This window comes from Haliotis asinina, chromosome 15, assembly GCF_037392515.1.
Source record: "Haliotis asinina isolate JCU_RB_2024 chromosome 15, JCU_Hal_asi_v2, whole genome shotgun sequence".
Lineage (NCBI taxonomy): Eukaryota > Metazoa > Mollusca > Gastropoda > Lepetellida > Haliotidae > Haliotis > Haliotis asinina.
The window spans coordinates 40,362,821-40,378,425 of record NC_090294.1 but is presented as its reverse complement, the minus strand read 5'-3'; the positions used below and the strand labels follow the sequence as shown (position 1 = coordinate 40,378,425).

General features: G+C 39.6%; 1 protein-coding gene across 1 annotated transcript; it reads left to right on the top strand.

The window, feature by feature from the left end:
* Positions 1-10,156: 10,156 nt before the first annotated feature.
* On the top strand, positions 10,157-15,029 carry LOC137265014 (T-box transcription factor TBX6-like). Its single transcript, XM_067800345.1, has 6 exons — positions 10,157-10,162; positions 12,583-12,830; positions 13,132-13,399; positions 13,659-13,864; positions 14,202-14,239; positions 14,854-15,029. The coding sequence occupies exons 1-6, from the start codon at positions 10,157-10,159 to the stop codon at positions 15,027-15,029; spliced, it is 942 nt and encodes a 313-aa protein (XP_067656446.1).
* Positions 15,030-15,605: the final 576 nt, after the last annotated feature.

The window sequence follows — 15,605 nt, the reverse complement described above, 5'->3', positions numbered from 1 at the left end:
GGGAACAGGAGCTGAGCCGGATAGTTCCACATGGGACAGTCCCAGCGTTCTGGAATTCATCTTGATGTTGCTGGTTTCGGCCGTGTAGATCAGACAATAACTACGTATTCCTTTCCGATGCGACCTTGACATATGTCATGGCCCGGTGTCTGATTCTGTTGTGGAATATTCTCTTGCACGTCAGTCCTCCAGCAGATTCTCATTTTCAGGTTTCTTCCCTTGACAAAGAAACCGAGGCAGCTGAAGTGGATCCAGTGGTGACACACCTCGACGTCACATCCTACCCGTAGTTCCTAAGGTAACTTAAGAGTGGAATCATGTTGTCTCTAGCACCTTTTTCAGAAACCCTGAAAGACTTTAGCAGTCATTACACAAAGTGTTACCACTTAATCAAACGACTGTATGGTAATATAATTCTTTTTGCTTTTCTGAAATAATTGATATCAAATTATAGCAAAATGAGATTAACGTACAGTGAGTTTGCCGTAGGTCTTTCTGAGTGAATTATTTCCAGTTCTGTTTGGTGACCATGTGGAGGTAACATTCAGTTTTCAGGGCTTTCTTTTACAATACGTCAATCTGTAAAGGAACACCAATTTTATTTATTGAGGTTAGGTAGGTTTTGCAGCTGACGTATCAAAAAACGCAAGGCTTTGTGGTGCAAGTACAGAAAAGTTCCCAGAAAAGTCCTTTTTTGACGTTTCCTATCTCCCTAACATTGAGACTGTAATTTGTCCGAAAATAGTTTAACAGATGTTTCACGCCTTCATATATTATTAAATAACTACCTGAACTGTACTGTACCTGAACTGTATTGTACCTAAACTGTACTGTACCTGAACTGTACTGATGTAAAAGGAGAATACGCATGCAAGCATGCAAGGTAAATTTAAACCTTTTATTTTTAATCGTAGTGTAAATGTTCTTTCAATTTTTTATTAATCTTTTAATTTAGATTTAGAGTGCAAATGCATTACTATCATTAACCTGGAATTAATATCTGGTTCTAAATTCTGTGTATATATCACTCTCTCCGACCTGTTAAGCTATGGTACACTTTGCAAGGTTATAATAATAATAATAAGGGTATTTATAAAGCGCTAGTTCCACATCACTGAGGGACATGCTCAAAGCGCGTATGACATCTGTGCATATGCACAGGGCGGACAACAGTGGATACAGTTAGTGGTAGCGTTGGAAGAGATACGTTTTTAGTCCAGATTTAAACAAAGATAGCGTAGGTGCACTCTTGAGGTTAAATGGGAGAGAGTTCCATAATGAGGCAGCTGCATGTGAGAAGGATCGAGCCCCAATAGATTTCAGTTTATATACTGGTACAGTCAAGAGCAGTTGGTCAGCTGATCGGAGATTTCTAGAGGGCTTGTAGTGGGCAAACATGTCCTGAAGATAGACAGGGGCAGTGTTTTGAAAAGACTTGTACACTAAAGAAAGGATCTTAAAGTCAATCCTTTCACGGATCCTGAGCCAGTGCAGTGACTGTAGGGCTGGGGAGATGTGAGAATGGAGCTTAGTCCTAGTTATGATACGGGCAGCCCTGTTCTGTACCCTCTGCAGTCTGTCCAGCTGATCTCCTGATATTCCCACCAGTAAGCTGTTACAGTAATCCAGACGAGAAAGTATGAGCGATCTAGCCAGAGTGGCTGTGGTTTCAGCTGTAAGAAGATGACGGATTGATCCTATGTTTCTCAAATGAAAGTGAAAGTGACATACTTTGCAGAGATGGTCCACTTGCTTATCCATAGTAAGAGAAGAGTCAATAAAAACAGGTTATGGCCTGATGAAAGTGTTAACGCTTATGATGATACTCATGTCTATATTCAGTTGTCGGGCTAGTGAATTATTCTGTGTGCAGGTAATTTGCAGACATACCTCTCCCCACTGGCTGTCAAAATATGGAAGCTATTTGGCACAGACGAAGGTATCAGACCTACCAAATTGCATTTGCGTGCATCACTTTCAGTAGGCAACTATTATTTTCTTTACTACATTCATTTTCATACAGTGGTATGACATCAAATCAATATCTCACGGCCACGTCAGCAGGTCTACTAATATGGCCATTGTCACTGAGCTGACGACTTCCCTGTCAAAACACTTCCCTGCCAAAGCGCTTCACTGCCAAAGCACTTGTGAGCACTTACAAATTCATGTAGACGGGTTAATTACACGTTTTTCACATGCACGAAGGGCTGTTTAGGGAGTGAGTGAGTATGGTTTTACGCCGCTTTTTTTTCCAGCAATATCACATCAGGGGACATTAGAAATGGGCTTCACACACCGTGGGGAATCTCACCCGGGTCTTCGTTTTAGCGTCTAGACTATCCCGCTGCCCACAAATATCCGAAGCTATATCACCTTTCTCAGCTAGTTTGCTCTTACAAAACCAAAGAATATTTTACGGATGAGGTAATGTCCGAGTACCTCTTCATTCCTGAAATATAAGGGATCCGATTTACGACTTTGAATTGAAACTTGTACACATAGCTCCATACCTGAAAAGTAAAGGAGCGAGCTGACAATGGACTAATGGGCAATGGGGGTGACGTCACGAACGTAATTAAAATTTATGTACCGTTTATTGTTTGCATATTGAAATTATGAATTATTAAGTATCTTTCATGTGTATGAAAGCTTGGTTTATTGTCTGGATAATATACCATCTTACCATCTACACTGTATGTACATGCAACTTTAACAAATTGTCTGTTAAATTTAAAACATCTCACAGTCTCTCATATTGTATCGATAATGTATGAGTCTTGTGTGTGTTAGTAAGTGCACACATCATTGACATTTAAGTGTTCATTGTTTGTTGCTTCGCAACAGTGATAGTATCAGACATGTGAAAAATCAAAATAGTTGTATGAGTGAGGAGGGGGGTGTGGGGTGTGTGTGTGGGGGGGGGGGGGGGGAGAGGAGGATGTTGGGGGAGGGGGTGGCGATAGTTTTACACCGCTTTTTGCAATATTCCAGCAATGTCACGGCGGGGAACAGTCCATTGTGCCCATGTGGAGAATAAAACCAGATTCTTTGGCATGACGAGTGAACGCTTTGACCACAGGGCTATCCCAACCCTCTCCTCTTTTATGAGTGTATTCAAGTTAAAAGAAAAAGAAATAAGATGCGCCCAGACGTTTAACTTTATCAAGGCAGTGATCAAACAACTATACTATTTCAAAATTGTAAATTATATTTGTTACAGTTAATATGCAATCCATGTTCTGACACGTGCAGAAGGGAGAAGGGTAAAATAGGTCTTCAGCAACCCATGCTTGCCATAAAGGCGACTATGCGTTTCGTAAGAGGCGACTAAAGGGATCGGGTGGTCAGGCTCGCTGACTTGGTTGACACATGACATCGTTTCCCCATTGCGTAGATCGATGCTCATGCTGGTGATCACTGGATTGTCTGGACCAGACTCTATTTTTTACAGACCGCCGCCATACACCTGGAATATTGCTGAGTGCGGCGTAAACCTAAACCCACTCACTCACACTTTCTTCATCTATATTTAGTTTTAAAAGTGTTTCTCCGAAAGACTAACACCATCTTCGTTGCACATTAACGAAAAGTGTATTTCCGAGTGGAAGAAGGGAACAAGTAGGAAGAGATTTAATACTCTCAAATCAATGTAGTCAAAACTAATCCGTTAACACTTACAGTGGACTGAGTGAATATTTCAACTATTCTGTTGGAACACGACTAGGTTGTATGGTTAGTCCAACATTATTTGTTTTATTTCTTAATGAATATATCGATATGATGAAACACTCGATAGGCAGAGGGGTATTCGTCGATATGAGTTTGAAGAAATTAACAACATTACTATTCGCAGATGACATCGTAACAACATTACCATTCGCAGATGACATCGTAACATCATTATATTACTATTCGCAGACGACATTGTTAATGCAGCTGATTCTGTGTACAGGTAAAAACAACAAATTGACGGCGAGTTTGGAATGACAGTGAATAAAGACAAGACCAAGATTATAGTGTTTAGAAGAGGAGGAATCGTCAAGATGACTGAGAAGATGACATCACAATGGGTGTACCTTGGAGTGTTCATTACAACTGTAGTGCTGGATATTACCATGTTTTTCATGTTGCGATCTATTGCAATAATGCAAGAGACACGGCAATATATACTGCGATATATTGACTGGAAGGTTTCAAGTGCACGCGTCATTTATTCGCAATAGCTGCCCGTGTGCTGCATCATCTTAGTCTCTGTTGCACCATGCTTACAGGCTCCCCGTCCTTACTATGGATTCCTGTTTGCCAGTGGTTTACAAATAAACAATATCATAAAGAGCCTTAATCTAGAATGTGTAATTGAAGCACTTTATTGCAACATCGTTTTGCCATAATAGTAAAGGGTAACAGTGTAGCATGATTGTCATGTTTTTGTTTTCTTCAACAGAATGCACTTCAACGCACAATACTTAATTATTAATACTGTATCTCTGTGATTCATTTAGATTCAACTCCAATCTAAACATGTGCTAACATAACCTTTTGCAAATTGAAATGAAAACGTTATGTAGGTGAACTTCTTGAGCTTATGTGACCTCCAGTAACTAAGATCCTTGACTAGACTGACATTATAGTCCCACAAATTTTATTATTCATGATAAATTGATAACATGCAAGTGCATATCCGAACATAAAACATGTAGAAGTGGAATGCAGGAAAGAAAGGCAAGCTTTATGGAAGTTAACTTATTGTGAATAACACAACGTTTCGGAGAGCGGTATGCTTGCAACTTCATGCCTTGATGAAGGAGCAAGCATACGCTCCGAAACGTCGTGTTAGTCACAACTTGAAACTGACATCCATAAATCTTGTTTTTCTTCAACGTTTAGTCCATTGGAGGCCGCTCAATGTCTCCAAAGTGTTACTTATGAAACATTCAAACCCACAAACCGAAATGCCTTTAGAATATTTGGCACTTTTGGAGCCACTTATAAAGATACTCCCATTGATCTTGTAAAATGTTACATGAAACCAACAGAAATACAAGTATTTTGGCACTTTTACCGCACATTTTGTTGCAATTGAAATCAAGGCGAGATAATTCAAAGGGAGCTAACTCGAGATGACCCAATATATTGCAGAAGCTGATCCATATCGCGATAATCAATAATCGAATCTCGAGATACTGTATATACCGATTTAAAGGTAATATATCTCAGCTCTATGGATCAGACATTTGGGGTTTCAGGTATGGAGAGCGTATCGAGAGGAATAATCATCAATTTTGCAAACAGATTTTGGATCTTGGAGGTAAAACGTGGAACGCAGCAGATTGGGTAGAGCCAGGATGATATCCTTTAGCAGTATTTTACATGAGAATATGGGTCAAGTTTTGGTTGAAATTATTGTATATGCCAGACGACAGACATCTGAAACGGTGCTTTTAAATGCTTATCTCCCTTGATGACGCTGGCGAAATGGTATACATGATTGAGCACCACTATCAACGGGGGGGGGGGGGGGGCTACTCAACAGTTTTAGCATTGTGCGAGCTATCGCCATGGCAACGTTTGGACATTAACACCTGAATTTGCAAGCGCCTTGCTGTGATGCATCAGACATATATAGCGATATGGTATATTAGCGCTACGCTTTTACAGGGATGTCACACTTACGGGACATTGTCTTTCAGAGAGGTGACGCAGAGGTTTGGAAGAAGGTGTCAGCTAGCAACAATGTGGTGTGATCGACTTGGAAGGTGTCCACATCGCTTCTAACGAGAGGGCTTTTAATAACGGGGGGATGGGGACGTGAGTGTGCGGGTGTGTGAGTGTTTTGAGTCACATCGGCAGTATGTCAGCCATGAATCAGGTTACACATTCTATCACAACTATACTCACTGAAGGCAGATCACCGTACTAGGGATCATGGGGACTTACAGTACTTAAGCTTCCTTTACACCGTCACTTTAGCATTTTTGACTATCTAATCATTAAAATGACATATACTGGACAAAAACTGTGTAATGCAAATTTTGAAATTATGATTAATGACCTGTCTACTCAATGGCACACCGATAAATTATCCATCATATAAATACCGATATCCTTAACTTATTTTGTCTAGTATATATGCTGCACTTGAAATAGTGGTAAGTTTGAATTTACTTTGAAATTTTTTGGACTTATGTACAAACGGACGAAACCACGAGCAGTTCCGACAAAACATTTGACAACAATCGCCCGAATCGTCCGACATGTGTCCAATGAAGTTTGAAAGGTAAGTTTGTCCACTGACACCGGTGATTATAGAGCACGAAAAAGAGTGAATGAGTTTAGTTTTACGCCGCACTCAACAATATTCAAGCTACATGACGGCGGTCTGTTAATGATATCCCACTGTTCAACCTCAAGAGGATAGATATCTATGCAATTGGGAATACGATGATATATGTCAACCCTGTCAATGTAGTTGCCTCTCACGACAAGCATGGGTCTACAAAAAAGTGTTTACATCTACAATAAAGTGTTTACATCTACAATAAAGTGTTTACGTCTACAATGAAATGTTTACATCTACACTAAAGTGTTTGAATCTTCAATAAAGTGTTTGAATCTACAATAATGCGTTACATTGAGAATAAAGTGTTACATCTACAAGACTACAACAGAGTGTTTACATCTACAATAGAGTGCCTATATCTTCAGTAAAGTATTTACATCTACAATAAAGTGTTTACATCTGCAATAAAGTGTTCACATCTACGAAAAAGTGTATGAATCTATAATAATGCGTTACGACGAGAATAAAGTGTTTACATCTACAATAGAGTGTTTACATCTACAATAGAGTGTTTGCACCTGCAGCTGTATTGTTACGTTAGCGCTTAAAATGTTTAACTCCACAACTGAAGTCTTTACATGGGCAAATTAAGTGTTTGCATCTGTTAATGAAATAATTGACGATGTGGAGGAGAAAGATTATTGTGGTTGATACTAAAGGATCAAATGTACTCTCGAATTTCAGTCAAACTATAGTAAAACTAGCAACTATCACACAAAAGACATCTCTTGACTCTTCAAAGAAATACAAAATACAAACTACAATTTATTATGAATAACACGTTGCTACAGACAATATATATATGAGTGATGTTGTCGACCGAAAACAATTGTGTGGCGTTTGGCAAAAGACGGAAATATGCTAAAATTGATAAATCATTATTCATCATTTCAAAATTTACATATATCCCTAACTATTTTTGTACAGTGTATGCACCTTTGTCCTTTACACGTATGCATAATGGCAGCTTCAAGATAACAATCCTGATCATATAAACACTGACACATACGATTGAGAAAACACGCTGATGCTACAATAACTTTTCTGAATTAATGGACACAACAGCATTTTATTCAAAGTTAGGGCCGGTGGGGTAGCCTAGAGGTTAAAGTGTTCACTCGTCACGCCGAAAGACCAGGGGTCGATTCCCCACATGGGTACAATGTGTAAAACCTATTTCTGGTGTCCTCGGAGGTGATGTCACAGGAACAGTGTGGAAAGCCGGCGTAAAGCCATACTCACTAACTATTCAAATTGAACATTGAACTATTGAATGGGTGATGAGAAGTGATTTAAGCATCTGTTTACCTCTAAAGAAGTCTGGGTTGATGTAGCTGGAATATTGCTGAGTGCGGGTGTAAAACTAAACTCACTCACTCACTCACCTGTCTATACCAGAATCTTGAATTGGCATGTGATCTTCAAGGTATTCAGGTGAAATACTCTTTCTCATTTTGTAAAACGTAATACATATTCCTTCTTTTAACCTTAGTTCTTTTACAGTCTAAAATAAAGTGTTAAACAATTTTAGCATTGCTGGTGCAGTGAACTGCTTCACAGAGCATCCAATGCATCCACAATGCAAATTCTCTAGTAATAATGACTTTTCGTTGGCACAGTTGTCCCGACTATAACAACTGTATAGCATTTAGCAACTATAACATTTAGGCAGTGTATGCAGATTTATACATAATAGATCAAGCGCATATCTTGTCTGTCTGTATGTAAAGATCCATTGAGTGAATTGAGTTTTATGCCACTCTCAACAATGAGTGAGGCGTTAAACAGCCCCCACCCCCATAACAGTGGATTTATGCGCATCTTGTAAATACGTTAGTTATAGGAACATCAATGAATCCATAAAATACCCATTTACAATTTACATTTTTTCTCTCAACCTAAGTATATATGTGGTAGAACACAAGGGCTATCTTAGACAATAGGTCAATATTTTCTGTGCGAAGTTGCGTTCAGAATTTATGTTTCGACGGTTGTAGAAAATTAAGGCAAATATGTTTCTCTTATTTTCAAATATTTATAAGCAATACATGGTACTCATCTTTATGAGATTACAAAGTGAAAACGTTGGATATCTGTTACATTTACAGTTTGGGCAAATCGTGCCGCTTATACATTGAATAAGTGAGCGTTAAATCTAAGTTTAGTAAGCATGCGTTTATGTTGTGATCATTTAATCATTGAAAGATAAACTTCTGTATTAAAGCAATGTTTATATTCTGAATGAAAGTTGACATAGGGTGATGACGTTATTTCATTATACCAGCCTTGTTGCTTCTCAAACAGTATATCGCTTACATTTTGAACAAACCACAGATTCCCAAAGCCATGACAGAATAGTTCTAAGGAATAAAACCCAACTAATATCTCCAATATCGTCTAATGTTACTGCATTTCCTAGCTACATTTTGAATTTCGAGAAATCGGTTGTCTCATCTATCTTAGCCAATACGAAATAGCCCGACAACGTTCGTTAATAAATAGTGGGGAACGTTCACACTAAGTTGATATAACTTTGATCGCAGTTCTGTGGCTTTGAATGTACATTGTCAATATTCTTGTTCATATTTATGGCCCATATATGTCAGAAACGTACAGCAAAATTGGTTGAAATTTGCTATTCATATCTGAAGACACCGATCGATGCTGTTGCTGTTGATCAATGGACTGTCTGGTCCAGACTCGATTATTTACAAACTGTCGCCATATAGCTGGAATATTGTTAAGTGCGGGCGTAAAACTAAATCCATTCACTTACTTGTCGTGTCTCTGAAACTGTCCATTGGAACTACGATCTCATCTAGATGTTTTATAAGTAGACATTACTTAAATCTACAAGCTTATTTCGATTTCTGCATAGCCTTCCAACTTGCATGTTCTTTTATATGTCCTGCATCGTAAGTCTTTAATAAGCTGGTAAGACGACATAAAATAAAATACTCTCACTCACTCACGCACTAATAACAACATGAGCAGGAAATTGTATTATCAAACAGACAACCAGACAAAAGGTGTAAATGTTTCCATAATTCCCCGCAGAACAGATTATTAATTATATATCACAAGTTTTTCTGTCACTTCGGATCACACCTTGAGATCTCTGTTATTGTTGGTAATATTGTATTGAATTTGTTCAAGTCTGTGTTGAACTATTGCTGAGAGCGGGTTCAAAACACGAGAAACAAATAACATTGATCACTCGAATGAAATAAAACCTCATGACTGGTGAAACAATTTCTCAGAAAATGTACTTATACACATCCAAACGATCACGTTCAAATTAAAAAAAATATTGTGCTTTTGTCACAAGACATGCGGATGAATATCTGATAATTTCATACAATAGAGCAGTACAGCAGAGGAAAGAAGTGACAAAAATGTCGAGGTGTGAACGTCTTGCTAGTTATAGCCCCAGGGTGTTGCACGGAGCCGATACCCATATTTACAAAAAAAAGCCTGAACCGTACTGGGATGTTCACCCTATTTTGATGACACCAGTAGGGAAGGGATGCCCCTTGACGCTAAACTGTGACCGTATGACACGTCAGTGTGACAGACAACGCTCTGAAGACTGTCATAAAACAGAACACGCGTCATCATCATCACAGTAGGGAGACACCTTTGGGTTAAAGACAACACCCCAGTTCTCACTTCCATCGCTTTCTCTGATTGGCTGACAGCGGCAATAGGAGATCTATTTCTTTCACCTTTGGTGACGGGTGTGTCACTTGTGATTGCAACAAGTGCAAGAGTAGGCTGGATCGATTGTTTGGAGACAGTGGTCAGTTTACGAGCATGGAGGTAAGTGGGATAATATTTTTTCTTATCTGTATCATAGTTTTCTGAACTACTGTTTGAAAATTGTGATGCGTTCAATACACGATGAATGTCATTTGTGTAAATGGTTAAGAATAGGCGTGCTCCTTTGAGACACACATATGGTGAGGGCACAAGAATGTGCATGGCAGTCACAGTCATATACAAAACAGTGCACGCTCATTTGGCTGCACAACAGTCTGTGGGTTGTAGAAAGTTAAAGGATACTTTTCACAGCTTAAACGTACATGGTGCAGTAATTTGGTAGATGCGCAATCAAGGAATAAAATGCACTTTCATGTGGGTACATGGTACAATCTTTGGGCATTGTACAGTTAAGGGAAGCATTGTTCAGACAATGGGGCAAGTGCAAAAAGCATATTCATTTGGTTTTTGTACAGTGAAGAAATGACTCTGAATCATGAGGGCGCACGACACGCACTTGGATATTTTACAGTGAAGGATACACTAGGATATGTGTACTGTCATTAGAGTATGTGAAGAAAGACATGGAATAGAACACGACAGAAGCATTGCTCTGACAAAGAATGCACGAATAAGCATACGAGATGGTGGAAGCATATTATAGTCATTCAGCTATGTGTACAGTTAGTGGGTAAGTGTACAGAAGTTGGGGTTTCTGTACAGTCGGTGGGGTATGTGTATAGTTCAAACGTTTATTTATTCAGGGGATATTTATTAAGTAAATTGCAAAGTGTTTCAGTATTGATGAGGAACGCTTTTTATGTCTAGGCAGCTATTACCGGAATAGATCCGACATATCGGTGTAGATCATAACAACGTTGTCAACATAATGATGTTTCTAAGTTGTGGTAATAATGCAATCATACCCTAAATATATCGAAATGCAGATGTACCACACGTGCGACACATAACATCTCAACGAGGACAGTGAATAAATGTTGACCTTTCTTGACAACCCGAGACGTAGACTTTCAGAAAATACAGATTATTGGTATGCAACTCGCAAGGATGTTCTTTCGAAACTCGAACACTAACACCTGGTTGCAAGTCGACGTAAAGGATCTTCAAAGTCCTGGAAGGCCGAGGAAGATCAGCAGTGCTAGTTCAACGCCGCTATTTATCAGAGGAAGCTTGGTCAGATCGGTCGCGGCTTCCTCAGAAATAGAAACTGGTACACACGCACCAAGAATAAAATGTCTAATATTACTGAAATGACATTTCAGTGACACACACCCAACCTATTCAAAAACCAAATCACTCACAAGATATTTTTGGTTTCCCAAGACATGCCACCTCTAAACGCACCTTCTTAATCATCTGTTACGGTGGTGAGAATTATTATGGATAATATATTTTACATGTGGAGGCTTTGTCTCGAGCTGTATCATGTTACGTATCAGGGATGCTAAAGATATATAATTTGTTATGCTGACATTAACGTTAACAACGTATATTAGTGGCTATTTTTTTAACCCTTCTGAATGAAGATTGCAGTTACTTCTGACTTTACGTTGAAGTCACGGGTGATACTTAACACGTTACGTACGTTAGACGGGTTTTGGTGATATGAATACACCCAGAACACTGCGGTGGAACGTTTCCTAGAATATGTGACAATTCCAACAACGGCATTCCACCACACTTATTATAGAAATGTATTGGCGACATTCCATTGTTAGTGTTTTGAATTTATTACTACTACTTTCTGGCACTGATAGCAAGCAGCAGTGACACAGTTTTTATTCTAGTCAGCCTTGCCTCAAAAGTTAAAGTTCCCCCAAGCATTTTCTTGTTTATTTTTAAATGTCTATTACCGGGTATGTCCGGCGACTTGGAAAACATCAGTTAGCAGCATTTTGATGGAGAGAAAATGGCGATGGTGCGTGATCACTTTCCCTAAATAGACGTGTGAAGAGGGGACTGGTGACATAAACAGACGTGTGAAGAGGGGACTGGTGAGGTGTACTGACAACTGCCCTATGTTTGTGACTAGCGGGTCACAACAAAACTACTTTTCAAAATACATACGTTTTCGGGGAAAGTGATCCCAACCCAACAGATGTGTGCTTTCTTTTGCACCTCAGTTAATTGGGCTGAGGTTTAAGTTCTTATATATAAGTACTTATAAATATACAGTGTGCAAATGTAACTGAAACGTACAAGCTCGAATCCAATCTTCCGTTCCAATATTCTTGATGGGTAACTTGTTCTCGGGCAGTGATCAAGGGGTCATCTTTCAAGGCCATTTACTTTTTTTAAACATTCAATTTGGTATCTCTCTTGAAATCTAAAAACATAGGTATTAATAAATAAAAAAATACCATGGCCTCTCACAGCCCCTCACAGGTTTCGCAAACGGTGAAATGTAGTTCCAATATTTGCTTGCAGTTATCTTAAAGGACAAACTGTTTCCTCCACAGCTTCCTCTAGATTTGAGCGTCAGGAAGACGTCCATTGATGACGTAACTTCCGGCAATGACACTGACATATCGACCAGTGGCGACTCGCCGTCGCCTTACATGGACTGCGCTGGCTTTATCGCGCACGACGTCAGCAACCCATCTGTTACCAGGCACGATGGGGAAGTCAGCATGTCTCTCCTAGATGCCCATATATGGGAAGCATTCAACCATAATGGAACAGAAATGATCATCAATAAGACTGGAAGGTAAAGCTTTCCCATGTGATGAAACAACATGCTTTCGGTTTTGCCTTTTCATCCTTTATTTCAATTATTTAATTGTGTCACTGTTAGAACTCTGCAATGGTATGTACAGTGTATTGCAGTATATTGCAATATGGTTTCCATACTCAGATGATGTTATTTTGGAAGCTGACTTTTTTGACAAATGACACTGACTGGAGAGTATTTTCTACATAATAAGGGCAGCCCTGAAATATTGAAAGAACAAATAATAATGTCCTATAAGCCTCTATGCTGAATATTAACAATCACGTGATCTGTTTAGACGCATGTTCCCACACGTGACTGTATCTGCTTCCGGTTTATCTCCATCCGGGCTCTACAACGTCTGGCTAGAGATTCTGCCCGCAGACGGGAGAAGGTTTAAGTACGTACAAAAGAAGTGGCTCCCCGTCAGCCCTGCTGACCCCTGCAAAGCCTCCCCTCCCTACCTCCACCTGGACTCGCCAAACACAGGGGCATTCTGGATGCAGAAGAAGATCTCCTTTGCCCGCCTCAAACTCACCAACAACCGAGATTCTGTTGTTGGAAATGTAAGTAGATGACGGGCCAGCAAACACTGAATTAGATTAATATTTGTATGCAGGTGTAAAGATGTTTTGTCACACTTCAATGGATCTTGTGGAGGACCTGTGAAGGACCATGTTGGTTCATCGGCAAACCATGCATGCCATAAAACGCTCGCTGACTTATTTGATGTAGGTCATAACAGGTTGACGTTCATGTAATATGTTTAATAAATCGCGTATTTGATAATCATCTAATAACATCTTATTGGTCACGTGTGCACAGGTGATGCTGCAGTCTATGCACAAATACATGGTCCAGATTCTCATCAGTGAGACGGGGAAGGACATCAACGTCACACGGCCCAAAACGTTCACGTTCTCAGAGACCGCGTTTATAGCCGTCACGGCATACCAGAACAGTCTTATCACAAAGTTGAAGATCCACAACAACCCTTTCGCGAAAGCCTTCAGGGACAAGCACATTGGAAGGTAAAACATTTGTTACGCCTCAGTGTGTGTTCTTCAAGTGTGTGGAGGCGATTTCTGGTGGAATCTAATCCCACGTCAACATTATTATGATTGGTGACTTGTCAGAACCATCAGTATGCTCGTGTGTTTCATCAAGGTGGTAAACTCCAGGACGCTATAGACTTCCTTCCCATATTAGACTGTTCCAACCGGCCCCTCACTCACTCACGCAACTGCCAAGTTACAGATCACATATCATCTGAATGAAGAAAGATTCTGAAGTACAAACTAACAGCTTCTTTCCTGAATTCAACTTGGCTGACCTGACTCTGATGCAGACATTATCTATGTTTTTCAGGAAATACCAGAGTGTCTCTGCAAGATCTGTTTCTGCCGGTAAGTGCACAACTCCTAAATTGTGTTGATGAATATATTTGAAACTTTTACTGGTGAGTATTTAAAGCCCAAACAATTTCAATCTTTAGCTTTTGTCATATGTTTCAAAGTAAACTGCCCAAAAAACAAAACTGGTGGCTATTCTTAGTTGATGTACGTAACATGCCAAACAAGTGAACGAGTCTGGCCACCTGATCTTGTTATTCGCTTCCAACGGCATCTGTTGAAGGGGACCATTTCTAACCCGAATCTTCACGACTAGCGGTGTTGACCTTAGGTCGATCAGGTTTAGGCTACTATCTTTAGTACAATTACGTTTTGATGGCATTTTGCAATTCTTGGTCAAATCTAGCGTTCAAGTGCACACAATCTTTTACATGGTGGTTTACATGGAATTTCAGACGTGAAGGGATGTTGAGGACCTAGATTGTCTCATAGTTCTCGGGCAATATTTCCCCAGCATTAATATAACGACATATCGCTTCTATACAAAGTAAGTCTAGAAGTTAGGACCATCTGGTTTGGACTTCTTTATCAAATTATAGTTGCGTGTGTTTTTCAAAGACATATAAGACCACGTATTATTCGCTTCTTTGCCATGTGTATATTTCTAGGGCATCAGGACACTTCACTTAGCAACAGGAAGCGGAAGTGTGAACCGTCAGAGGAGGATGCAGCCTTCAAAGACCGCGCAGGTCACACAGGTGGTATCAATGCTGTCGGTCAGGCAATGTCAAAGACGAGGACGGATCTCGTTACCCCGCTGGGATGGGATATCATGCGTAAGTGACCCTTTTCCCTGCTTAGAACATAATCTGAATGTAATCCTTTAACTTTGTTAAGCATATACATGGGGATTTCAGTTTAGAATAAACACATATTAATGGTCCATAACGGCATGTGCTGTGATTGTGGCTTAGTAGGTGTGTGTATGTATGTGTCCCTGTCATATCACGATGTACCCATGTGCGGAATCAAAATGGATATTTGGCGAGATGAGCGAACGCTTTAACTACCAGGCTATCCGTCCGCGCTTATTGTTAATGGGTTTGGGTGATGACGCTCGTGTGATTGTACCCCAACAAAGTGAACTGCTTCTAGATTATAATTAGAGGTAAAAGACATGGATAAGAACTTCTTGTCCATTGTATATCAAACCGTTTCGGGGATATTCCTAGCCCGTCGTCATGTCATGCATTAAACAAGAAGTTGTCATCCATATGATTTGTCTTTTACAACAGATACTTTTTTATTTCACTAGAATGAAGTCCTTTAAATGTAGAAGAAACACATCCGATTGTTTTGTTCTTGATTTTTCTTTCCTCCGATTTGTTTTATCTAACGCATAAACTGAAAGGTAAGACTA